Source organism: Rhinopithecus roxellana, chromosome 11 (genome assembly GCF_007565055.1).
Source record: "Rhinopithecus roxellana isolate Shanxi Qingling chromosome 11, ASM756505v1, whole genome shotgun sequence".
Lineage (NCBI taxonomy): Eukaryota > Metazoa > Chordata > Mammalia > Primates > Cercopithecidae > Rhinopithecus > Rhinopithecus roxellana.
Window position 1 is genome coordinate 20,573,526 of NC_044559.1, and position 27,615 is coordinate 20,601,140.

At 42.7% G+C, this 27,615-nt stretch overlaps 1 protein-coding gene across 1 annotated transcript in view; it reads right to left on the reverse strand.

The window, feature by feature from the left end:
- SORCS3 (sortilin related VPS10 domain containing receptor 3) overlaps positions 1–27,615 on the reverse strand; it is a 621,477-nt gene that overhangs the window by 413,143 nt on the left and 180,719 nt on the right. The window contains exon 2 of the mRNA XM_030940951.1: positions 12,944–13,011. Coding sequence (XP_030796811.1) covers positions 12,944–13,011 — 68 coding nt within the window. The remainder of the gene's footprint in view (positions 1–12,943; positions 13,012–27,615) is intronic.

Genomic DNA, 27,615 nt, shown 5'->3' on the forward strand with positions numbered 1-27,615 from the left:
CCCAGGAGTACAAGACCAGCCTGGACAACATGGCAAGGCTCCATCTCTACAAAAAAATTATAAATCAGCCAGGCATGGTGGCATATGCCTGTGGTCCTAGCTATTCAGGAGGCTGAGGAAGGAGGACCACTTGAGCCTAAGAGGTCAAGGCTGTGGTGAGCCATGTTCACACCACTGCACTCCAGCTTGGGTGATACAGTAAGACCCTGTCTCAAAACACACACACACACACACACACACACACACACATACACTCAAAAGCAAATACCAAATGAGTTGAGCAAGGTCTTGGGAAAATAAAGTCAACACACAAAAGACAATCCCATTTCATTTTCTAGTCAATTATAATAAATATGTGAAAAGTGAAATTAAGCAAACAATATCTTTTACAATCACTCCAAAGAAAGTGACATACTTAAATAAGTGTACACTTAACAAAATACATATAGATTTTACATAGTGAAAACTATAAAATGCTGATGAAAGAAATCATAGACCTAAGAGATGTACCACCATGTTCATGGATTCAAAGACTCAATATACTAAAGATGTCAGTAGTCCACAAATTCCCCTATAGGTTTAACAAAACTCCTATCAAAACCCCACCAGGGTTTTGATTTTGGCAAACAGAGACAAGCTTCTTCCAAAATATATGTAGAAAAGCAGAGGCCCTAGAACAGTTAAAACAAAGAAGAATAAAGTGAGAGTAATCATTCTGCCTGACACTAAGGCTTACCATATCACTACCGTATGAAGAGGATGGTACTGGCAGAGGAATGGACACATCCCAATGAAACAGAATGGAGAGCAAAAAATAGTCCCATATAAATATGTACAACTGATTTTTGACAAAGGGGCAAAAGCAATTCAAGGGAGTAGGATAAATTGCACTCACATGCATTTATTCCAGAAAAATGAAAACATGTTTGCATGAAAACCTGTATTCAAATGTACAGAACAGCATTATTTTCCATAGCCAAAAACTAGAAACAAGCCAAATGCCCTTCAACAGGTAAATGGTTAAACAAATTTTCATACGTCCATACCCTAGACTACTAATTGTCAATAAAAGAGAACTACTGATACACAAAAAAAGTGCATGAATCTCCAGGGAATTATGCTAAATGAAGAAAAGTGAGAAAACGCAATCTCAAAAGATTGTATACCGTATGACCCTATAACATTTTTGAAATAATAGAATTTTAGAAATGGAGAACAGATTAGTGGTTGCCAGGGTTTAGCGATTAGGGGTTTTCAGTGAGGGAGGTAGGTGTGATTATAAAATGGCAAGATGAAAGATTCCTGTGGTGATAGAGTATTTCAGCATCATAACTATGAGGGCGGATAGACAAACCTACCTTCCCCTACACCCCCACACAAACTCACACAAAAAAATGGGTACAACTAAACCTTAGAGTATCTGTATAATGTTGGTGGATTATATCAACGTCAATATCCTAGAGTGATATTATATTGTAGTTTTGCAAAATACTGAGGGGGACTGAGTAAAGTATACACAGTATCTTCTTTGTATTGTTTCTTAGAACTGCCTGTGAATATTCAGTTATATCAGTAAAATTTGCATTAAAAACGTGTGAACACAAACGGCACACTCATCCCAGACAATTTTCTATAATCACCCACCACCTTTTTAACAGGAATGGAGAATTTGTGAATGATTAAGAGCATTCTACTTGCATCTCTTGGTGGGGGGATGGGTTGGGAGGGAGGCATTACAAGAAATAAAAATTGTAGAGATTATATCGGACCAATCATATCATCTTCATTTATGAAGACCCTACTGTTAAAACTTTGGTACATTGTCTAAGGTTCAGGAGAACAGATGTGGAAGTGAGTGTCCAGGGCTGAGACAATGTTCACAAACTAAACTGGGAGTTAAAAGCTATTTGGGGAGACAGTAAGGGGCAAGTGAGACAAGCATGGATTTTGGCATTTTACAGACCTGAGGTCAAACTTCATCTCTTTTGCCCACTGTCAGCAAGAACCTCAGGTGCATCATCCACCAGTATGGGGTAAAACCCTTGCAAGGTTTTACAAGTGGTATTTTTATGAGTAAAGCTCCTAGCACATTCTCTGACACATAATAACTGATGGCCTCTTAAACAAATATTATAATTGGAGGGATGTTCTTTAAAATTGTACATATTTAAGTTATCTGTATACTAGAATCCATCAGGAAACATATGGTATCTGTGATGTCTGGTATTCCCAGAACCTTGTCCTGCCCTGCTGCTGATCATCCCGGCCTCTCTATGCATAGAGATGAACAAAGGGGCCAGCTGGGCCAGGGAACTCTTACCTACCGAATACAGTTAAAGTTTTGACTCCTTGACCCAAGTGGTCTCTTCCATTTTCTCTTCCAGGAATTTAAACCTCAAAGGAGACAGTTGTCATCTGATAGCAGCTCACCAGAGTGTAAATCCGTGACATCCAGCTGCTATGGCTGCTGGAGATTCCTGGAATTTTGTCACTGCTGGGGTTTTTTTGCTCATCTCTTCTTCCAAATGTTGAGCAATTTCAGTATTCTTCCAACAAATCTTGTATGTTGCTTAAGTTAGCAATGGTTTCTGTTACTTGCAACCAAAAACCTTTATGAATAGAAAGCCTTCAAAAGGTACCTGGAAACTATTCCCCAGTTTTTGTTTTGTTTTGTTTTTGTTTGTTTGAGACAGAGTCTCGTTCTGTCACCCAGGCTGGAGTGCAGTGGCCCAATCTTGGCTCACTGCAACCTCCACCTCCCGGGTTCAAGCAATTCTCTTGCCTCAGCCTCCTGAGTAGATGAGACTACAGGTGCACGCCACCATGCCCAGCTAACTTTTTGTGTTTTTAGTAGAGACGGGGTTTCACCACGTTGGTCAGGCTGGTCTTGAACTCCTGATTTTGTGATCTGCCCGCGTTGGCCTTCCAAAGTGCTGGGATTACAGACATGAGGCACTGTGCCCGGTCTATTCCCCAGTTTTTGTGTCCTCTGATCCCCACCAGAACCTAGATTCCTGACGGCCAACTCACCCTCATAAGGCTTATCTCAAGCACAACTCCAGGGGAGCAGCACCTCATGACCACTCTCTTGTGGCACCACTCTCTAAGATCAATGTTAATTGCCCAATTAAACAGCCCTGATGCTGACAGAATGTGAGCTCGTTAGTAAGTGCCAGATCACATTCCAATTATTAACCTTTATGGTTGTCATTATAAAGAGGAGAGTGCAACTATGGATTTCCGCATGAATGATTACGCTCATCACTCTGAGCCAGAAGGAAGAAAGATGGGTAGAGGGAAAGGTGGTATGCTGCGGGTGAGTTACCCAAAACAACTTTAGAAGCAAATGACACTTTAGAAGCAAAGATGGCCATAAAGTGCCTTAGATTAGTGGCACATCAGAATCAAGAGGGGAGTTCTTTAAAACTGTAAGTTCATGGATCCTGACCCCAGAAATTGATTCAGTGGGATTAGAATAAGGCCCAAGAAACTGACTTTTCTTAAATTTCCCAGATGATTCTCATAATCCACCTGAACTGAAAATCACTTAGGCAAATATCCAAGGAAACTACTAGTCCCAAAAGCAGTCCCTCAGCCATAGATTTCACATGAAACATGAATGGCTGCCAAATTTGTAAGGCCAGGAAAGCATGCTTACCAACATGACAGCAAGAACAAGGCGCTGCTGAGAACTGGAAGATCCAGATTGGGGTCCCAGATCTGAAATCACTGACCACCAACCCACTAGGGACGCCAGACTATCCGTCTGCAAAATGGAATGTTCAATTACACAGGCCTTCCATTTCTCCCAGAAATATGAGAACTGTCCCGTATTTATGTGGACAATGACTAAAAATGGTATGCAAGTTTAAGGGAATAATAGCAGTGAAGGGGGGGACCTTTTACAAGATAAACCTTATGTATTGGAAGACAGCGCAGCTTTAGCTTTAAGTTGGGCACAAAACATTTGGAAGCAACAATAACATATTTAAAAACTTCCTAAGTTCAGTGATTCTCATAAAGAAATCTCACAGACGTGTAACAGGAAAGGTCTTTTACCAGTTTACATATTTTCCGCCAAATAATGTCTAGGGTAGTGGTCTTTGAAGGGAATTTGCCGGAAACCTCCTAATGACATTAGCCTTCTAATGTCATAGTTATAGTTATAGACTATGTCCAATAAAGTAATTGGCCACTAAATGATGAGAAAGTAACTATGAAAGTTTGACTACCTAATCTTTATAGTCATTATATACATAAGCAGGAATGGGGTATGTCAAATCACTCTCCTATAAACTTGAAAATAGATAGGCTCTGTGTGAGTTGAAATTTTTTTCTTTTTTTGGCTTCAAACCACATTCCAAGGGACCACCTATCATAGTTTTACACAGATGGCCATCTGGCAGGGAAATAAATTAAGGCCTACCTTAGAGAGCAAGGAAATGCATCCACTTAAAAATGTTATTTTAGAAGGGACTGTCTGATCCTGTTCACTTATTAACTTCATTAGAAGGCTAATGAATTGACTGCTGAGAAAATGAGAGGGAGCTCAGGCTGTGGACAGGGATGGGCAGAATTTCACACCCTTTATCCAAATGGCAGGGTTATTTATGATTGTGATAAAATGGTACTGCATTCGGAGGAAAGGGAAAACAACATAAAATAACCATCCACAGACACAATCCATACAAAAGTGTTACATTCTCTCAGCCACTGGACAAAAATCAAGATTTATGCATGCTGTGGTCCTGCCTAGTGGAAGAAAAAAGACGGAGCCATAAAAAGAAGTCCTCTTTCCCATAATAAATAGGAAAACATTAAATCTGTAATCCAGATCTGCTTCTCCAGTGTTCTCATTTCTCAATTCTCTAGCAAAGTAAGATGTCTGAGGGCCCAATATTTAGAGCAAACTCATTTCTCATTCTATTTTTTTTTTTTTTTTTCAGAACAAAGACTTTCATAGATTATATGATACTCCCTGTGTTTAATGAATTTAAACTAAGTAGTTTGGACAGGTGTTCTGGCTAATGTCTGCCAACTGGATAATATCCATCAGTGAACAGCAAGTTAGCAGAGTATGTTATTTTATTGACACTTGGATTGCAACTTCACCAGCAGATTTTACAAAGGAAGGTGGCTGTGCTCAGAAGCAGTGCTGTTAGCTCAAGAAAGGTATCTTTTGGATATCATAAATCCTGTGTGGGCTTCCTGTTTGACTTCCCAGTATGACAGAGACTGTGGACTAAGAGTTGAAAGGGTTTCGAGAGATCATTTCATCTAAGACCTTTATTTGTGAAGAAACAGAAGGATGGCATGAGTAATCTGATTAATTAGTAACAGAGGTGGGCCTAGAACCCAAGCTTCCTTGGGTGAGTTCAGTGGTTCCCAAGAGATTTCAATTTAGTAAGGTTGGTCGTTACTCAGGAATTTATTTTTTCAAAAGCTTCAGCTAGGTGTGGTGACTCACACTTAAACAATCCTAGCATTTTGGGAGGCTGAAGCAGGCAGATGGCTTGAGCTCACAAGTTCGAGACCAGCCTGGGAAACATGGTGAAACCCCATTTCTACAAAAAATGTTAAAAAATTAGCCAGGCGTGGTGGCACGTGCCTGTAGTCCCAGCTACTGGGGGACTGAGGCAGGAGGATCTCTTGAACCTGAGGAGGTCGAGGCTGCAGTGAGCTGAGTGCAACAAGTTTGAGAAACATGCATGGCCCCACCCTGCCTTCCATGTTAATTACTTGAGAGACAGCAAAGCTCTTCAATGGGCTTAGATTCTCCAAAAGTTATATGAAAAGGAAACCAATAAAGACCAAGTTAACACTATGGTGAAGAAATTGAAAATCAGATTGTACTTTGTATCCTGTACCCCAAATCACCACCAGCAGCAGCAGCATCTGGTGTATGAAACCCAAGAAATACATTAACTTTCACCTTTTGCCAAACACAAATGAGGACATAAAGGGGAAGACAGGAATATTCTCTCTCAAGCAGAAATGCATAATTTCCAGGTATGATATGCCTAGAAGTCTAGATTTGTTCTGTACCCCATCCTCCTAAAGATATTAGCACAGTTGTCATCTGGAGCGTGGCTGAGGCTGCTGGGCTAATAGAGTAGGAGTATATGAACAAATCATAATTATATTAAATACTGACTACATTGACAACATTTGCATTCCATGCATTATTTCACTGAATTCCCACAAAACCTATATGAGATAGACTTTATTATCTTTCTATTTTTATGGAGAAGTAAACTGAGGCTCAAAGAGACTAAAACATTGCTCAAGATGGTATAGCTAGTAAGCAATAGAGCTGGGTTCACATCCAGGCTGTTTGAATCCAAGACCCACCCCCTTTAAACACTATATATGCCATCCCACTGTCACCAGGTGTTTCTAGGAACCATGGGAACTACCAGTATCTTTCCTTTTTATTTATTTATTGTTTTTGAGATGGAGTCTCGCTCTCTTGCCCAGGCTGGAGTGCAGTGGCATCATCTCAGCTCACTACAACCTCGGCCTCCCAGGTTCAAGTGATTCTCCTGTCTCAGCCTCTTGAGTAGCTGGGATTACAGGCACCCACCACCACTCCCAGCTAATTTTTGTATTTTTTAGTAGAGACAGGGTTTCACCATGTTGGCCAGGCTGGTTGTGAACCCCTGACCTCAGGTAATCCACCCACCTCGGCCTCCCAAAGTGCTGGGATTACAGGCATGAGCCACCAGGCCCAGCCGTCTTTCTTTTTAAGAAGCTTACACATCCCAATAGAAAAATAGGATATATTATATTAAATAGCAAAACAAAATATATTTGCCATATTGCTCTCTTCTCCGATTCATTCCTAGAATTGTTTTGTATTCTTTATGGAATGATGTGGAGTGGTAATAATAAAAATATGAGCATTTCTAGAGCACAGCCAGTCATTGCAGAATGCACTGTATTTTGTGGATATGTATATATTCTTACATATGCCTGCTGTTGTTTCCCATGTACATTCATCTTATCTTCCAACCAAATGAAACATTCCTTGAGGATAGCAATCATGACATACTTACTTTGCATCTCCCAGCAATGAACACAGGGCTGCTTACATAACGGATGCTCAATTAGTATCAGTTCAATTGAAAGTTCTGTGACCCATTCAGGAGTTTCCACCAGATTGATTACTACAGCAAGCAAATAGGAGACCATCCCAGTTTTAGACAGAGGATTTCACAGCTTATATCAGCCCAGCCTTCGGGACCTCACATATAAAGAGCCTAGCGAATGGAGTGGAAGGCTTTTAGTTAACAGTCTAGCAAAAAATGTCATCCCAATCTGCAGTTTTGTTTCCGCTAATTCACTCAGATTCAGCAGGAATTCCACCAAGGAATTGGGGTGAGCAGCTGTAGAGGGACGGAAGCGCATAAATAAATCATGAGTGTCATTAAAATTTGTAAACTAATAACTTCTGGGAAGTCTTAGCAATTATTATCAAGGTTTTCTTGGCAAACAAAAAATTAATAAATTCAAAAGGTCTCCATTTTCTATTTTTAAAAAAAGCAGCATCCTCGAGAAAGGTCACTGACAGAACAATTAAGGAGGAAGTAAGTGGTCCAGACAACAGCTTGTGAACCAGATGAAAAGTCATAGAATTCCCAAGTGGCAGGAGTATGAGACAGCTCAATACATGGAAAGGGACACGGCAAGGTGGGGCTGGTGCTGGGATTGGTTTGGGGCTATTGAAAACTTTCGTGAGGTTTCCAAATCCTTATTCAGTATAGTTAAAGTGCTAAGCATTGCCAATGATCCAGAAACAACTAAGGCATGCATTCCCTGCCCTTGAGAAGTTCACAGGCTAGGAACAAATCACCAATATGGTGTAAGGATATAAAGCTACCGATAAGCAAAGGAGGAGCCTCCGACCCAGAGAGGAGGGTCATGGAAGGTCTCCGGCAGGAAGTGCCTGGGAATCCATACTCTCCATATACATCATAATCAATTATGGTGCGTCCTGAAGCCAGGCATACAGGAAGAATGGCTGTTCAGTCTGGTTTCTTTTCTAATAGTAGAATGGCTCCCATACTACTAGGGTGGGTGCAGTAAAGCAAGGCTAAGAGTGGGTGCAATAAAGCAAGCGAGGAGAGAGGTGAAGAACCAAGGTCTACCAATTGAAGGGGATCATTCTTTGCAAATGATTCCTGTTTCCTCTCGTGCCTAGACAACTGCAAATTCATTTAGCTCTGTGAAGACCCTAGTCCAGCAGCCAGAGGAGAGCTCCTGCGCAGATTCACACCTGTGGACACCTTGCACCTGTGGGGACCGCCTACCTGTGGCAACCTCATACCTGAAGTTCCTTTACCATGTATATTTTGTTCTGAAGCTGATCAGTCAGGGACCCTTGATGAACAGTCATGCTTAGGATGGACAGGCAGAAGCTGGAGAATTGCTTGCTAACCCATTTCCCTCCAGAAGTGGGTAACTTAAACTTCTTTAAAGTTTTTGTTTATTAGTCCAAGGGCTCATGTCCAAGACATACAGAAATGAGTCCAAGAAGCGATCTGCCAATCAGAAACATAAATCCTCACCAGTACATATGTTCAAAAGAAAAGATTTAACAACCTCAAGCAGTGGATTGATTAGCACTATCAGAGTTTCCACTTCCAGAGAAAAGTAACGTCCTTCCTCCCTAATTGAGGATCATGAATGCCCAAGTGAGGCAGAGATGCACGTGCATCCACGAGTGCAGAGGGCATAAATAGGGCACCAAGGCATGCACCATATGCAGTTGTCACGGAAATGAGAACAATGTGGTCCTCCCTTTGAGTCCATAGCAGCACCCTACCACATGACAATGGCCTAAATTTATTAGGAATGGAAGAGACATATATAGGAGGGTTATGTCTGTATAGCTGCAAAGTTTCCATTTTTGAGAATGGCTATATGACACTGTGGAATGAGGCTCAGATCAAGAGCCAGGGAGTGCTCCTAACCTCAGCCTTATGACCCACGTAACTCAGGGAAAGCCCTGCATCCTTTAAACAAGTCGGTCCCCAACCTCATTAATTCTCTAACATGATATCTTATAGGTGAAGTGTTTTTTGACTAAGGGATACCAACAGATGGTTGTGCTGTTGTGCTAAATGACAAATTCACATAACCACCCTGGTGGTGGTGAAGAAAGAACCTTGGCCACCAGCAGTAGAAGAGCACCAAGGTATTCCGGAAAGAATGTCACAAGGGCACAAAATACTGCTACACAAATTAATGGTTTTAAACAGTCTTTCATCTATTTAGAAGTAGATGGCCTCTGAATTATTAATCCAGTGAGGCAAATAATTATATCACATTGCCACCTGACAGGGGGTGTCATCTTGTCATGACAGCTGCTGTTCCAGGCTTCTTGATTATACAGAACACTGAAGAAGAATCACTGAATTCAATTGCAACTTGGTTAAGCATGTTAAGCCGAATCACGAAGCTGAAAGGGTGCATGTTTAATTTAGTTTCTTTTCTCTGCACACTGTATTAGGAAGGGAAATCATACTGCTCTAGGCTCTATAAAATACATCATTATCAGTACAGGAAAAGAGAATGGGAGATACAGATCTTTAGAAGATGCGTGAGAAAGACAGTAAAAAGTTAGAAGACTCCCAATGAGGTCCCAGCAAACCAGGAAACCCCCAGAAAGTTTAGGAGCAGTCCCTTTCCTCAGTCACACTCTATCCAGGGGTTCCTAAGCTGGGCTTTATCAGGTCCGTGAACCTCCTGAAACCTAACACAAAAATATACTCATACATGATATTGATCAACAGGGAAAGCTCATAATATCCACCAGCTTTCCAAATCCCCATAAGGGCACACCATATGGAATCTGTGATCTGTAAACTCGCTCTGAGTAACTCCCTTTGCTTGGGCCTCTTCTGTGAACCTGGCCAATCCCCACACCCTCCGGACCTGGCCCAGCACATTCTCTTCCACAGACCAGCCTCACCTGGACTTTGCCCTGTGGTAGGGACATTTCTCCACTTGCCAAACTGCATCCCTCCCTTTGTGCCGACACCCAGCTTGAAGAATCTTTTCTATAAAAGAATATCTTTGACTAGATAGAAATTGGTATTTCAATTCCTCCCAACTAGCACAAAGGACAACATTCTAAATCACTCTTCTCCCCTCCCTAACCCCCGACCTTCAACCTCAAAGATCTCTGCTAATTCCTAGATAACACAGACTACACTCCCTTGGTGTCTTATAATTTCCCTCACATGCACCTCTGCAGCGAGGGATCCTTAAAAACAAAGTTAACAACGGAATGAAAACTCTATCCAAACACAGGGCTACGACAATCATTAATAATTACAATTAAGTAAGCACTTCCTATGTGTGAGTTACTGGACTAAATGTTTTTACATTTGTTTCACTTAATCCTTAAAACAACCCATTCATTAATTTACTCACTAAGTAAGCATTTATTAAGCACCTCTTGTGTGCCAAAAAATCTTCTAGACACTGAGAATACAGCACTGAATTAAAGTGAAAAAAATTCCCTCTCTCGACAAGCTTCGATGTGAGTGGGTGTGGGAAGACAGTAACAAAGCAACAAGTCAACATTCAGCATGCCAGCTGGTGATAAGGGCCAAGAAAAACATGTAGCCAAGTGACGGAATGTGGAATCCTAGGGAAGGACCTCATGATTAGGTGACCTGTGACCCGAGAGGGGAAGGAAGTGAGGTGTCTGCTCTGTCGCCTGGGAGCACTAGGCAGAGGAAAAATCTCAGTGTAAAAGCTCTCGGGAAAAGCATGGTGGTATGTTGGAGGAATAGCAAGAAAAATGGGGCTAGAGCAAAGACATGTTCTGTGCCAATTTATATGCAGGGAAACAGACTTAGTGAAGTCGATTGAATGATAAACTCCCTTAAAAGATATGTCCCCATCCTAACTCCCAGAATCTATAATGAACCTCATTTGAAAAAAAAGTCTTTGCAGATGTCATTAAGGATTTCAAGATGAGGTCATCCTGGTTTATCCAGGAGGACCTTAGATCCTCCAGAAGGAACATGGCCCCGATGACACCTTGATTTCAGACTTCTGGACTCCAGAACTGTGAGAGAAGACATTTCTGTTGCTTTAAGCCACTCAGTTTGTAGTAATTATTATGGCAGCCCTGGGGAACTAATAGAGAGAGATTAAGTAAAATGCCCAAAATTACACAGCTTGGTGGTGGACAAACTGGGACTTCAATCCTGGCAATGGAACACCAGGGTACCTGTACAGACACCAAGCTATACACTGTCTCTTGGTACATGCTGATGAATACACTGGCTCTTGCAATTATGAGAAACACCCTTCATAACTTGAAGGCCTCTAGCATTAAGCAACTGGCCTAGGTTCCTATACTTGCCTGGCCTGCTCCTAGAAATAGCCAAACCTTTTCTGCAACATAGGGTAGCAGGAATAGCTGTTTTTCAATGTAAAGATAAAATTTTCTGGCATGTTTCATAATTTGACCAAGCAGACACCACAGGAATGAGGCTTAAAGTATCACACAGCATCACTGTGCTTGGGCTTGAAGGGAGGTTTCTGAGGCTCTAATTCCCTGGAAAGTACCGTGTGAGTGGAAATAGTCATGCTTTCATTTGTTAGAGGCACGGTGGTTACTTATACCTCTGCCAATTTTCATTGAGCAGCAAAATTAGGTTTTAGACGTCCTGTGAAAATGGAGGCAGGCCTCAGTTGATATGAGCAATTAACCCCTAAATATTTAATAGATGCTGTGACTACTCCCTCTTCCCTGGAGAGAAGCTGCCTAGTTCTCTGCAAACAAACAGGTCAGATGAAGAAGCATTTCACACCCCAGTCCCCTCTGCTCCAAAACCCCAGGAAACCCTCAGGGCAGGACTTAGGGATGATGATGCAGCCAGATGCATGGCTTTTTGTGACAGCTTCCTGCCCAGTATTGACACATCACAAGGTAAATGGGAGAAAACAAACAACACCTCAAGTCTCATGGACCTAGCAGAGAGGGTGAGGCACCAAGTCCCAGTGGCTGATGAGACCCACTGTCGACCCGTGTGACTGCGTGTCAGTGTGGTCGTATGGGTGTGCGTATGTACGTGATGAGGTATACACATAAGTGTGTGTAACACATGAGCATTCCCTGTCCTGAGAAACTCCCAGTTTCATGGCTTTATTAAGGTTCTCTCTGACTTCACTCACCCATATCCCTCTTCTCCCTTGTCCTGTGTGCACAAGCATTGCTAATAGGGCTAGCTTATCCACTAGGCACAAGAGGTATAGCAGTTTTAGAGGCCCTAAAAGTGTTTTATTTTAAAATCAAAAGAATAAACTGGGCTGAAACAAGTGTTTTAATACATGATATTAATGTAGCTGTCTTTATACCAATGCAGGGGTAAAACAGACCTTTTAATACTATTTTATGGGGCAAGGGGCCCCTGAAGGAAAAATGCCTGGGGATCGGAACATCATCAGACGAACTTGTATCTGTACCTCTTCCCGTGTGTATCTGTGCCCATGGTACTGCCTTCTCAAGAACCACAGCATCTTACAGATGCAAAGGGCTGGCGACAGTCCTCTGGCCAAGACTCACACATCCAGGACAAGAATCCCTCCTACAGCAGGCTTCCTAATCAAGAAGCTCTACTCGTGCATGTTTATCTGATCTCTCTAGCCAGGCCCCACCTTCTTCAAGTAGAATGAGATACTCCAAAAACACAGAAGCAATGAGAGGGCCAGGATATATATGCAACAGGTTCCAAAAGAGATAAGCAGAGGAGGAAAGGAATTCACAGGTGGGGGCCGTTGGTTCCACCTGGAGCATTAGCATGAGCTTCCAGGAAGAGGACTATCTTCTGCTCCTTCCAGTCCACACTTCCCAACTGCTTCGCTTGCGTTTCTTACGTGAGCCAAGCCAGGGTGGCTCCTTACGAATCTCTAATCCACTTACCTCCAAAGTGAACTCTCAGTCACGCTGCCCAGGTTGAAGTCATATAGCTTCGTCAGGATAAGTATGACCTGCAAGGGGTTGGGGATAAGGGCAGAGGAGAGGAACAAAGGGAGGGAGAAAAGGAAGCTTAGTTTAGTTTGTGTAACAATATACAATGCATCTCCTATCACCCAGAGGAGGGCTTAGTATTTATCCATTGAGTTGTGGGGTATTATAGGATCAAGCAAGGGGAAAAAAAGTTATTAATTTAATGCATCCCTATAACTGGTAGCATTTATTTTAATCCTGACAGTGCTTTGCATTTGAAATAAAACATGCCAACAGGAATTAATTGGCTATTGACAGTTGTTTCTCCACATCTGTCCTCCTTCAAGGTCAGACACAGGCCAGCTGGCTTTGTTCACCACCAAGGCCACCCAGAGATCAGATGATAGGCTTGCTTTTGATCCAGAGATGACTCTGATTCACAGAATTGGACCTAAAAGGGTAAAAGGGAAGTGGGCCTGATTCTGTCTATAAAAGGGGTTCAAAGATATTTTGTGTTTCCATCAATAGGGCCTTGGCAGGCATAAATACGTGAATGCAGGCAGGCCTACTTCCCCAACATCCCCGATACCATCTGCCATCGACCATGTATCACCTGCCCCCACTACTGTGGAGTAAGCAGATCATTGAACCCCACTGGACTCCACGACCACCTTCTTGACATCAGTTGATGTTAAGTAACCCAAAAGGAAGCTGGACGTATCAGACAACTGAGGCTGCCTGTAATCCAGTTGGTGGTTTTCTTACCCAATCTTGGGCTGACCAGTCTGTTCCCATACCCTTTCCCCAGCTGAGGACTTGGCCATCAGATGTTGCCCTACCTGCCTCTCATGCATCTAGGCAGTGGCTTAGGCACAGCTCCACATCTAAAAGGATGCCAAGCGCGTGCACCTGAATCGATTTTAATCAAAATGCAGGTGCATAATACACATTGCCTGCTTGCACGCGTGATAATCCAGTTACACATAATTGTGTTTATCTAAATTTAATGCACAACTCATTTTACTTTTTTCAGCTCCTTCCCATTCCACAATTTAACTTCCTCCAGTTCATTTTCACAGCAACCATTAAATTCTTTCCGAGATAATGAATTTCTGCTATTGAGATGGGACTTTCCCATTCTAGGTATCCATTTAAGATTAAAGACAAACAATCAGCCATTATATTGAACATTTTTATGGCACTTAACTAACAACAAAATGCTCACTTCGAGATTTATTCTCATCCAGCACTCCATGGGGTCAATAAGCCCCATTTCCATTTCTTCTATATAAACTAAAAAAAAAAAATTAAAGGCAAGGGATATGATCCATTATGTGCCAAAGGTGACTGGGACATTCAATTTCTCTGCGGTGAGGAATGGAAGGCTGGCAAGAAACATCATCAATGGCATGGCTATTTGTAGAATAGTGGAATTTACCAAGCTACCTGTCCTATTACCACAGCACAAATCAAAGAGTATGTATTAATAGCACACACCAGTGGCATGGCTATTTGTAGAACAGTAGACTCTACCAGGCTACCTGTCTTATTACCACAGCACAACAGCAAGGAATGAGGAACCCATGCAAAGAATTGTTCTCTACAGTCACTTAGAGGTCTTTGCCCCTCCCATTCATAACCAGTTTTCTTGTTTATTAAAGCCAGAGACTAACAAAGAAATATACTTATCCATAGCTTCGCCAAATATCTAGCAAGTTGCCAGATAATTTCTGTTTGCTGAATCAGTGTATAGGGTACACACATACACACACACAAACACACACACACACACACACACACACCCCAAAGTTCTTCTGCTCTTGATTTGACCTTATTTTATATACCAAGTCTTTCTTAAAGTCACTGTGTAAAAGCATGGAAGGCTATGTGCAGGCCATGCCAAATTCTGGAAACAGTAAAAAAGCTCAAAACCGATCTACTAGGAATGAGTCAGAATGACCACCTGACTCAGGCTCTGCAGGAGCAAGTCAGACCATTTCATTTTTTCCCCAACATCAAGCCTTCAGGGGACATGGCTCTAAAAAGTGCAAAATCCATGTAGAATGAAGAAAGAGATGCTGAGGGTAAGAGTTTCACTTAATTAGCAGAGCTTCTAACCACTAGATCTGGAAAACCCTTCTCCTTACTCAAAGCTTGGACCACCCTGTTTTTCCCTCCCTCCTTCCATCATTTCCTTTCTTCCTCTATTGAATGGCTATGATATTCTGGCCACTGGGCTATATATGGGGGATACAGAAATAAAAGATCCAGATTCTTCCCTCTAGAAGCTCATAGTCTAATCTAGTAGGGGAGAAACCTAAAAAATGAGCAGGCAACTCCTATACAGAGTGATAGGTGTTATGGTGGTGAATGCAGAGAAAACCAGGGAATGTTGAGGCACCAAATACAGAAACTAGATAAAGAAGTTAGGGAAGGATTCCTAAGGGTGAAACCCAAACTAATACCTAGAAAGAGTAGAAACTAACTAGCTAAAGGGAGTGCTGAAGTGTTTCTATACAGAGGAAGCATCATGAGCAAAGACGCAGGCGTTCTGTAGATAAACCACCCAAGAGAATATTACCAGACTCTCCTTAGTTTCTCCTTCTCCTCAGTAGCTGCCATGAGAACGTGCCTCTCAGATCTCCACCTGCAGGAAGCATAATTGACTAAGCACTCCAGCTGTTGTGCTCTGAAATCCATTGCTACCTCTTGCCAAGCCCACACCCCACAAAAGCTGCTCCTGGCCAATGATTACATGCAACAGAAATAATAGGCAGACACATTCCTGGGTGACAGGACTCCTCTGATGGGTGACATTGATGCTAAGATCCCCTAACAGCCTTGCTAAACTTTCCACAGAACCTCACTACAGTCTGAGATTCTCCCAGCCAGCCTACCTGCCTGCCTGCCTTCCTTACCCATCTCCTTCACTGCGGGGTCAGATCTCCATCTCAGCCCAGCAGTTGTCCCAATCTGCTCTCGCTCTTTTCCCATTTTCTCTCATGGGCATTTTTCCTAATAGGTTTCTCAGACATCTCATTTCATCTTCATGTCTGCTTCTTGGAGAATCCAGACTAACATATCCTTCCACACTTCTATGAATATTACTTCTGTCTTCATAGTAGATGGTTTCAATTTTACCTCTTAATTCGTGCACTTTCTTGATCAGAAAACTTTACGGGCTTGCTCTGCCAATGGGTAAAATCCATACTCCTTAGACTGGCACACTTAGACTCCACAGTCTGGCCCATGCATACTCTTCCAATCATTTTTTCCAGTTTGCAAAAACCTGTCCTCTGTTTTAAACAATCTAAGTTTTTCAAGGTACCTCAGGTAAGACAAACACATCCTCACATCTCTGCTTTCTTTCATGCTCTATTGTTATATCGCTGCCTGTGCCCCATCCTTTCATTATCCCCTGTACTTGCCTGCCTGATGTTGGAGAAACAGTCCAAAGCCCACCCCTTTCAGGTGGCCTCCCAGGATTATCCCAGACATCAAAAATGTTCTCTCCTGTGAAGTCCTATTTTGCTTAAAATGGAGTCATGCAATTTATCGCAAACACTATCTTGATAGCTTCTGAATGTTACGTGAGTGGCCTTCTCATCTAAAGCCTACACAACTTAAGGTAGGGATTGTGTTTGGTACTTCTGTCTCCTTCACAGGCTCAGCATATTGATGGTTCTTATAAAATAATCGCTTTTGAGTAAATGAAAGATATTGATATTGTGTTGGTAAATCACAGACTTCAGCCGGAGATGCTATTAAGCCAGTCTACTGCTCTCATTTTATAGATGAAAAAATGGAGCCCCAGAAAGGGGAACACGACTCAAGGTCAAGTCTCAGCAATGTCTGACCTTGACCAAGTGCCCCCAAGGTAGTGCTCTTCCCATTCCATGAATAAGCCGGAGCCTGAGAGCCACTGGGGAGCCTGTTAAATGCTGATTCCATGGCCCACCCCCAGCAAGTCTGACTCAATGGAACCTGAGTAGGATTCAAAACTCTTCTGTGGTAGCCAGAGGACCACATTTCCAGAAAGGCTCCATCACATCATGGTTCCTTTCCCACCTCTCTGCTACAGTGACGCTACCCACTCCACCATGGTGAAATCCTAATCTAGCAAAACACCACTTCGTTTACATTGAATTCAACCTTACAAATAAAGCAGGACACATATGAGGAGGATACCTCAGCAAGGTCACACCAGCATTCCCCAGAGGAAAAGTCAAAACACTGAGAATTATAGGATGAAAACTCCTTTTCCCCTGGAGTCCAGCACAGAAGGACATTAATAGAGCCATGAAGAGATGATAATGTAACCTTCAGGCTTAAGACATTCTATGCCAAGCAAACAAAACCAAGAGCAAGAGAAAGCCTGACCTCTCCCATTGCTCACAGCCTTCCAAAGGCCACTGGGGAGGAGTGAATTTCCACGGAAGAACATGGAAAATAGAGGCAATAAACCCAACTAATAAGCCTGGGGCTGTTGGGCAAGTACTCAGACCAGAAAGAGATGAGTGTGTGGCTCCGGAAACAAAGTGGGTGGATATGGCAGGCAGGATGGTGGAGGGGGTAGTTCCAGATCTACAGCAAAACCTGACTTGAATCTCCTCCAGCTGATGGTCCCAGAATGAGAATGGGACTCAAACTCAAGGAAGAAAAAGCAGGAGCTAACATTAATTGCACTCCTACCATGTGCTAAGTACTACACTGGGCAATTCTCAATCCTCACAAAAAACCTTTGAAACAGAGCAGGTATTATACAATATCTCCCATTTTATGGATAAAGAAACAGAGGCCCAAGGGTTAAGAAAATTGCCCCCACAGCAAACAACCAGCAAGAGACAGAGCCAGCATTTCTGCCCATGCCTGTCTTACTCAACCATGCTTGTTCTGCTCTCACATGATGCTCCTCCACTCAGTAAGTGTTTATGTGGGCTTCTGTGCAAAGCAATGAACAGGAATGCAGACAAGAGAAAAATGCACCCTTGTCCTCAAGGAGTTTATCATTCATTCATGAATTCCACAAATATTTACTGAGTACCTCTTATGTGAACTAGAAAGACAACTGCTAAACTCTGCAAATCAGGGAGAGAGATCTAGAGCTCAAGGCCCAGGGGTAAAGATAACTTTTGTTTTCTTTGTTCTTGGAGAGAGAAATAGGAAGCAGAGATGTGTAATGAGAAAAGAACTAGGCAAATTGTTGGGAGACCCAGGTTTACCAAATAAGCTTTGTCAAATAAGTACCTTTTTGACCTAACTGGCTATAATCCTGGGTGGATTTTAGACAGCAGGAGAAATGAAAATAAATTGGAATAATTCATGAGTAATAGCACTTCTCTCTTCTTACAAGCTATATACACACATACACACAGAGAATAGCAGAGAAGTCTGTCTCTATGTGTGTGTGTGTGTGTGTGTATAGCTGGAAAATTACATTTATGGAAGTACATATAACTATTTAAATTGGCATCTGACATCTTAACACTGTTCATACATCTCTTATAACTTCTGTCATACTGGGATAATATGATTTCTCTGTATGTCTGTCTCCCCTGTTAGACTGTGACCTCCTTGAGGTCAGAAATCAGGTCTCATTTAGCTCTGCATTCCCACCACCAAGCACAACGGCTGACACATGGAAGGCACTATACAAGGTCCTTTGGATGAATTATAAATATGTGGCAGTAAAAGAAGGGATGAGATGATAAATGTAGGAGAGAGGTATGGATAATGCTCTATAAGATTTGAGAAGAGGAAGCAATTAAGTCCAGAAAATGTGATTAACAAAGTCTTCATGAAGGAGGGGTTATATGAGCTGGGTCTTAAAGCGTGGTAAGAATTTCTATATACTGAAATGGAGCTTCTCTGCTTTCTTTTTCTTTCTTTATAAATTGGACAGGGGTAAATAGAAAAGAGCAGGGGGTAGAGGAAACATTCTAGTTATGAGAAAAGCAGTTTAGAGATGGAGCAGTATAGGCTGTGTTGAGTGCACCATGATATACACAGGATCCACTCAGAGACATGGCAAGGCTTTGCCAAGGTGGGAAACAAGGCACAAAGGACAAGGGAAGGGTGCAAGAAGGAGAGTGGAATTGCACTTGGTGTAGCCAGTAATGATTTGATTAAAAGCTCTACAAGAGTGAAGAGGGTGGTGACAATAGGAGACTATATTATCATAAGGGACCACCATAAATAAGGTGACAATAAGGGACATAGCTGACCTCTTACAAAATCAGTTGGTGTTGTCTTTGTTGAGTGTCTACCTTCAATTTTCTTGTCCCCAAGCACCTCGTATCTTCTGCTGTCCTCAAATGCTCAAGCCAGCTTCAAACACACACAACACTGCAACTAATGCCTTTATTCCTCACTTCTTCTCCATTCATCTATTCCTGCCCAATGCCAAGCACAGTATAAGAATCTTGGTAGTAAAGTGATTTTTTTAATGGTTGCTGTAGTCTTGAAATGTATAGCCCTCCTTAACCTGCTGCCTTCCAAGATTATCCGTATTTGAACTAACAAGTCCAAGTCCCTGACAGGGTTGGGGAGAGTGATATTTGGTGCGACTCTACACATCCCATTTTCTGTGTGAGAGGAAGTGCCCACACTCTGAAGTTTCAGTCCCTATTCCACCCAAGAATCCTAAATATCTCCAGGTCTAAATTCATTCACCTCATTGGATCCAGCCCTCTGCCTCCTGGATGGAGCTTGCAAGGCCACATGGAGAAAATGCAGCACCTGAAACCAGAGGGTTGAACTCAAGACCCAGCCTTGACATACACTCCTGTATGTGCCCAAACAATTCATGTATGTTTTCGGAATTGGCTGTGTTTTACTAAAATGGGGTAACGGTACACTTTCCCTGCCACGCTCACAGGGTTACTGATTCAAATCAAAAAAGGGATGCCAGCTTGCTTTATAAGTTTTACTGTGCAAACATGAGTTATAAGTGTGACAATTATTCTTCAGGAGACAAGGGCTTCTAGTTACTCATATTTGGTGGAAGGGTTTCAGATTCTAGAGTTGCTGAGCTCCTTCTAAAAAATGCCCATCCATTCTAGACCCTTACCGCAATACAGGAGGATGCAAATCAGAGCCAGTGTCCTCACCTGGCACCTCCACTCAGCTTTGGAAGGCAGGTAGAAAGCCCCAGGGGATTCCTGTCCTCTGAAAGGATAATGCATAATCTGCAAATTCATAAATCACTAGGACGCTCTGGCTCGTGAGCACATTCAGTGAAGTGAGGACCTTTAATGCCTGCAAAATTTTACTCTGAAGGAAAATTACTTTAGTTCATTAAACCTTCCTAAAATCTTGGTGCCTTTAAATCCATGGGGCTCTCTGCACATCCACCTCTAGGTCCTCTCACTCTTATGACCTCACTCCTGCCTGGACCTGATAATTCTTTGCTTTCAGTCAAGTAGAATAGGACTCACTGACTTTCTTTACCAGGAGTGGTAGACAATGGTAACATAAGAAAGTTGCTAAAACATACACTTCGGGGACAGCCTGCAGGAGTGTGTTTTAAGTCTCAGCATGGTCTTGTGAGTCTTGGCATCTTCCTCCCACCTAGAGGAGCCTCCCCCACAGGGAGTAGAAATTAAACATCTATAATCCAAAACTCAACTGACCCACAGTATGAGAATGTCTGGGCACCAACTGGGTGTCCAGAATAAGATAAACAGTGCCCACTGCACACCATGAGTTTACAATCTAGTTGGGAAGACAAGGAATTATTGATAGTACAAGAGATACCAACTTCGTCAGTGTCTGATGCAAGAAATTTTACAAAACTGTTAACCCCTTTCTCTGTTTTATTTAAGGGAGTATTACCAACTCTGTGGCTCAGTATGATTCCTTTCTCATCTTGTCCATAGCAAGCAAACACTGAGTCTCCTGAAATGTGTTGGGGTGTACTGCATTGACCAATTTCAGTCGTCACAATTTTTCTATTCATTCACCAAACTAATATGTATAGCATGCTTCCTTTTTGCCAAGTGCTGAATCAGCAGTAAAGAAAACAAATCAGCTTCTTTGCCCTCACTAAGTTTATATCCTAGCAGAGGGAAAAAAAAAAAAAAAACAAACAAATAAAAAGGTAACCAATGCAATAGTCAAATGGCAGTGAGTGCTATGGGGAAAAAATAAGCAGGAAATAAGAAATAAGAGAAAAAATTAAAAAGTGCAAACATGCAGGGGTGTTCCAGCATGGGCTAGGGGGTGGCAGGTGGGGAATGAAGGTTGCAGAAGTAAATAAGGAGCTCAGAAAAGGTCACTATGAGAACTGACACTTAAAATCCTGAATGAAGTGAAGGGTGAAGTCACATGGTTCTCTTGGTAATAAACATGACAGGCAGAAGCAGCAGCAGATGCAAAGATCCAAAGGCAGGAGTGTGCCCGTCGTATCCAAGGAACAACAGGAAGTTAATGAAGTTGGAGGAGAGGAGAGGGAGATATTGGAACGCTGAGACCTCACTGGGCCTTGAGAAGCACTGTAAGAACCTTGGTTCTTACTCCGAGTGAGATGGGAAATCAGGAGAGGATTTACATGGAGGACTTAGGTTTCAACAGGATCACTCTGGTTACTGTGTTTAGAAAGGCAGTTAGGGGATGAGAGTGGATGAAGAGCCTACTATGATGTAATCATCCAGGGGAAATGCGGTATGGACTGGATCAGAGTAACAGCAGTGGACTGGGGAGACAGGTGAAGAGGGGCAGGATCTAAATATATTTTAAAGATAGAGCCAAGGAGATTTGCTGACAAATTAGATACAAGGTGTGAACAAAAGAGAATAGTCAAGGACGACCCTCAGCATTTGAACCTAAGTGACTAGAAGCATGGAATTGCTGTCTCATGAGATGAGGACCATGAGAGAAGAAGGTTTGGAGGAAAGATTAAAAGTTGAGGTTCAGACATTAATTTTGAAATGCCTAAGAGATATTCAAATGGAGAAGTCAAACAGTGAGCTGGATAAATGAGTCTGGAGTTCAAAGAAAAGAGTTTGGGCTAGAAATATCAATTTGGGAGTTGTCAGTGATTGGATGGGCTTGTAAAACATGAGTCTAGGTTCAGTCACTAAGAGACCAAGTGTGAATCGACTAAAGCTATGAGGATTGACAGCTGGGGCATGTCAGCATTTAGAGATCAGTGAAATGAGGCAGAAAAACCAGTCTGTTTGGACCTCTCAAAATTGGCACAGGGGATATTTGTGTCCTGTGTGAATGCTCACCACATGGTGATTACTACAGAGACTTTCAAGCATCAGATGGACAGGATGGTGTCTTCTGTTGAGATCACTGAACCTCTTCCCCCAATTACCCCTGTTTGCTCTGTATGGAGTGGCCATTGTGGCAGAGATAGAGGCTTTCCCTAAGCTCACCATGGAATCTCCCCCACCAAGGCTGATGTGGAAATAATCACTGCTGAGTTCCCAATCTACCAACATAAGAAATCAATGCTGAGTCTCAACATCGTGCATGGTGGCAGGTTGATTGCACAGCATCCCTCTCATCTCAGAGAGGGCAATTTCTTCTCACTGGAATTGCTTTCCCTGCCTGTAGTGATTATGCTAGAATCAAATATTTCAATTTCAGATTGCATTATTCACTGTCATGGTGTCCCATACATTACTTCTAACAAAGGAACTCATTTCACAGCAAATGAAATACAGTCATGGACCTGTCCATGGAATTCACTGGTCTTACCACAAACGTGATCACCCAGAGCACCTGGACTGATACAATGGTTGAGTGGACTTGTGAAAACTCAATGACTGCACCATCTGGGAACTGACACCTATGTGAGGCTGTGGTGCTTATCCTCCAGGATGTGGGTTCCACCAAAATATGGTCCAAATACCAAGGTCTGAACATCAACAATGAAAAGTGGGAGAGATGTCTCTCCTTATCACATCCAGGAAGATACCACAGAATATTTATTTCATGTCCCCACAACTTGGGGCTCTGTTAGAAGTATTGCTTCCCAAGGAGGGAATTGTCACCAAGAGGCAAAACACCTGTTCATTTATTTATTTATTTATTTGAAATGGAGTTTCATTCTTGTTGCCCAGGCTGGAGTGCAATGGTGCAATCTTGGCTCACTGCAACCTCTGCCTCCTGGGTTCAAGCTATTCTCCTGCCTTAGCCTACTGGGTAGCTGGAATTACAGGCAAGTGTCACCATGCTTGGCTAATTTTTCTATTTTTAGTAGAGACAGGGTTTCACCATGTTGGCCAGGCTGGTCTCTAACTGCTAACCACAGGTGGTCTGCCCACCTTGGCCTCCCAAAGTGCTGGGATCACAGGCATGAGTCACCATGCCCAGCCACACCTGTTCTATTGAACTGGAAGCTGAAAGGAATATCCACCTGTTTTGAGCTTCTCATGCTACCACTGGACAAACAGGTAATGAAGGGGTTACTTACCAGCTGGGATGACTTGTCCCTATTGTCAAGGAGAAACAGAGATGATGTTTTATAATAAGGACAAAGAGAATGATGTCGGAAACCTATTATTATTATTATGTCTCTTATTAATTTCAAGTGATCCCATTGTTTTCAAGTCCTGAAGTACAAGTTAACAGAAGGCTACAGTGGTAAAGGCAGAACTATTAAGGATTAAGATTCTTCAGAAATGACGGTTTGAATTATTCTATCACACTATGAGGTGGAAATCCTTAACACTCTGAGGTATTTGCTAAGGGCAAAGGAAATACAAAATGGGTAGCTAAAAAAGACATGGCCTATCAATTATGCCTCAGGACTAGTAACAGAAATGAATATAACAGCAATTATGCATATTTCTCCTTGCGCGCTTTATGTGCGCATGCACAGAGATGAGAGAAACCTCAGAATGTGTGTGCACGGAGATGAGTGCGAATGCAGGATCCCCCATTCCACCCCCCATCACCTGCTGCTTTCTGTGTTCTGAGTGAAAAATCAGAGTGCTTGACTGTTCTGTGACCCAGCCAGCTGCAGGTTTTCCCCAGCAAGCTTGAACCCACACTGGTCTCTTGAACATGAACTGACAAAGGTATCTAGGTTGTTGCCCAAAACACTAAAAGAAAGGGGTCCTGGCCCTGAGCCAAATGCCTTAAACCATCTCATAAACTCCTTTCCCTGACCACGTTGCTTGGACAGACCTAGGTAGATCACCCCTTTTCTCTTGCCGTCTGTCATGAGGATTGCTGCAGCACTACACTAAGTTCCCCTAATGAATGCTTTGCACTGATCACCCTGGGGTTTAGTGCTTCTTTCTTTGGAATCCCAACTGGCCCTACCCTGGTACCGTGTGGGGCACTCCCTTGTGGGAACTACCCTTCTACCACTTTTGGGATAATTCCAGCCACAGGTTCAGCAGGGCAAAACAGATAAATAGATGGTGCCCATAAGTTACTCTCTTCTCTTACTCTCTCTGTTTCTTTTCTTTTATACAAAGAATGTTAGTGTTGGTTAGCTTCACAACTACTTTTGGTTATAGGATATCCACACAGGATTGTAATAGGTCTACAAAGCAATCAACATCACCCAGAGAAGGGATAGCAACTAATGGAACTTGATGAATCTCTTTCTTGATAGAGAGTGACAGTATCCTCACAGTATAAGTTGTTGTGGCTTGGTGCGGTGGCTCATGCCCATAATCTATAATCTCAACACTTTAGGAGGCCGAGGTGAGAGTATCATTTGAGCCTAGGAGTTCAAGACCAGCCTGGGCAACATGGAAAGACTTTGCCTTTACCAAAATAAAATAATAATAATAATTTTTAAAAATTAGCTGGGCATGGTAGCACACACCTGTGGTCCCAGCTACTCAGGAGGCTGAGGCAGGAGGAACACTTGAGCCCAAGAGGTCAAGGCTGTAGTGAGCTACATTTGCACCACTGCACTCTAGCCTGGGTGACAGAGAAAGACCTTGCCAAAAAAAAAAAAAAAAAAAAAAAAAAAAGAACTCATTGCATTATATTAGGCAGAATCACAAGGTTAAATATGAACAGGAGGGTGGAAAAGAACACTCACAGTAGCCAAAGGGGTAGGCTGTGCTGTTTACTCTCACCCCACAATCCTGCCTAGGTATGGCAGGTAACGAGGGCCCTGCAAATTACATTTCTAAAACTCTCCTGTGAGCTGTCTTCAAGATTAGTTCAGCCAATGGAAGGCATGAGTGGCGACCGGCGGAGGAGGGAGAAGCAGCCCTCTCCACGCATCTGGCTTCTGATGTGACAACACATCAGCAGCAACAGAGGTGGTAGAAGCAATGGGGACGGGTCTCAGTGACCAGAAGCACAGGCTCCTGGGTTCTTCTGATGTACCTTAGCACATACAGCAGGAACCTAGGTGGGACAGACCCTTGTCCTCTAGTACTGCTTTCTCTCCTCCTGGGCAGTCATGTAATGGTTCCTGCAGTGACCAATCTTTGAGCAGCCTTGCCTTTCCTCTTTCTTGCTCTTCCAGCCTTTCCAGCACTCTTGTAATCAATTCCTGCATTCAATCTCTTCTTTTACAAATACTATGCAGCCATAAAAAAGAATGAGATCATGTCCTTTGCAGGGACATGGACAAAGCTGGAAGCCATTATCCTCAGCAAAATAACACAGGAAGAGAAAACCAAACACTGCATGTTCTCACTCATAAGTGGGAGTTGAACAATAAGAACACACAGACACAAGTAGAGGAACAACACACACCAGGGCCTTTCAGGGGTCGGGGGGCTAGGGGAAGGAGAACATTAGGACAAATACCTAATACATATGGGGCTTAAAACCTAGATGATGGATTGACAGGTCCACCAAGGCACATGTATGCCTATGTAACAAGTCTTCATGTTCTGCACATGTAACCCAGAACTTAAAATAAAATTAAAATTAAAATTAAAAAATATCTAGAGTTAGAGGCCCTGGCTGGCACAGAACAGGCTGGGAGACACAAGGATATCAAGGAGAGCATGAGTTCTGGAAACCGAGTGAGGAAAGCATTTCAAGGAAGAGGGTGACCAGCTCCCTGTAAACTGAAATACTACTGACAGTTTATGTACAAGAAAGATCAAAACTCAATCATTGGATCTGGCTACTAGATGACCTCAAAAGCCTTCAAACTAGCTCATTTATTTAATTTCTTATAAAAAATCTCTAGTGGCTTCTCGCTGCCTTTAGGATCAATCCAAATTCCTCATGGTATAAAAGGTCTTTCTCAACCTGGCCCCAAATGGCAGTTTAAACTTCTTCTAGAGCCACTTTCCCAAATGACCGCTGAATTTAGCCATACTAGAATACCCTATCTCCCATTCTATTTTTCCATACCTTTCCATATGCTCTTCTCCCTCCTCTGAAAGCCCTTCTCCTGTTCTCTACCTGATGCTGTCCTTCCTTCTTATGCTTCCATATTCAGCTCAAATATCAACACTCTGATGTCTCAGCTGTTCTCAAAGACAGAACTGATTTTCCCTTAATCTGTGTTCCCCGAACTTGTTGTACATACCTCCAGTTTTGCTACTCACCAGACTATAATTTTCTATCTGCACAGGCATCTCTGACACTAGGTTATATGCTCCCTCAGGACAAGAACCCTGATTTTCTCATCATTGTACTATGAAAGTATTATTAAATGTGTCTTTGATATGGCATCTGTTTTTTTTTTTTTTTTTTTTTTTTTTTTTTTGAGAAGGAGTCTCGCTCTGTCACCCAGGCTGGAGTGCAGTGGCCAGATCTCAGCTCACTGCAAGCTCCGCCTCCCGGGTTCACGCCATTCTCCTGCCTCAGCCTCCCGAGTAGCTGGGACTACAGGCGCCCGCCACCTCGCCCGGCTAGTTTTTTGTATTTTTTTAGTAGAGACGGGGTTTCACCGTGCTAGCCAGGATGGTCTCGATCTCCTGACCTCGCGATCCGCCCACCTCGGCCTCCCAAAGTGCTGGGATTACAGGCTTGAGCCACCGTGCCCGGCCGATATGGCATCTGTTAATCAACAGAGATATAACACACTTCCTGAGTTCAAAGTATTACCAGAGGTGTTCAAAGGAGGAGAAGATGAATCTGAGCTGAGGTGGTCAAGACATCCTCACAGTGGATGAGAGGCTTTGATGAGATCATAAGAGATGGAAAAAGTTTAAACTCTCGGCCCTCTCCTTTCTGGGAGCAATGTTTTTCCAGGATTTCTTTTCCTTAGATAAGCTAGTCTGCCAAGCCTCTCTAGAAGGGAGAGTTCAAGGAGGCTTTGAAATAACTTTGAGAATATCCACAAGAGGGTAAGGAGAAAGGGACACAGGAGCAGGGTGGGAAGATAATGAAAGCAATCTCCCGAAATCAGACTGTATTAAGTTTTAAAGAGTTATCATTCTCTAAGGGCCACTGGAGAAGACAAAGGTACCTCGTTTTCCTGTGCTTCACTTGATTGCACTTCACAGATACTGTGGTTTTCTTTTTAATTTTTCCAAATGGAAGGCTTATGGCAAGCCCATGTCGAGCAAGCCTGTTGGCGCCATGTTTCCAACAGTGTGTGCCCACCTTGTGTCTCTGCATCACATTTTGGAAATTCTCACAACATTTCAAGCTTTTTTGTTTATAATTATGTCTGTTATGATGACCTGTGATGAGCGATCTTTGATGTTACTTTGTAATTGTTTTTTGGGCACCATGAACCGTGCCCATATAAAACA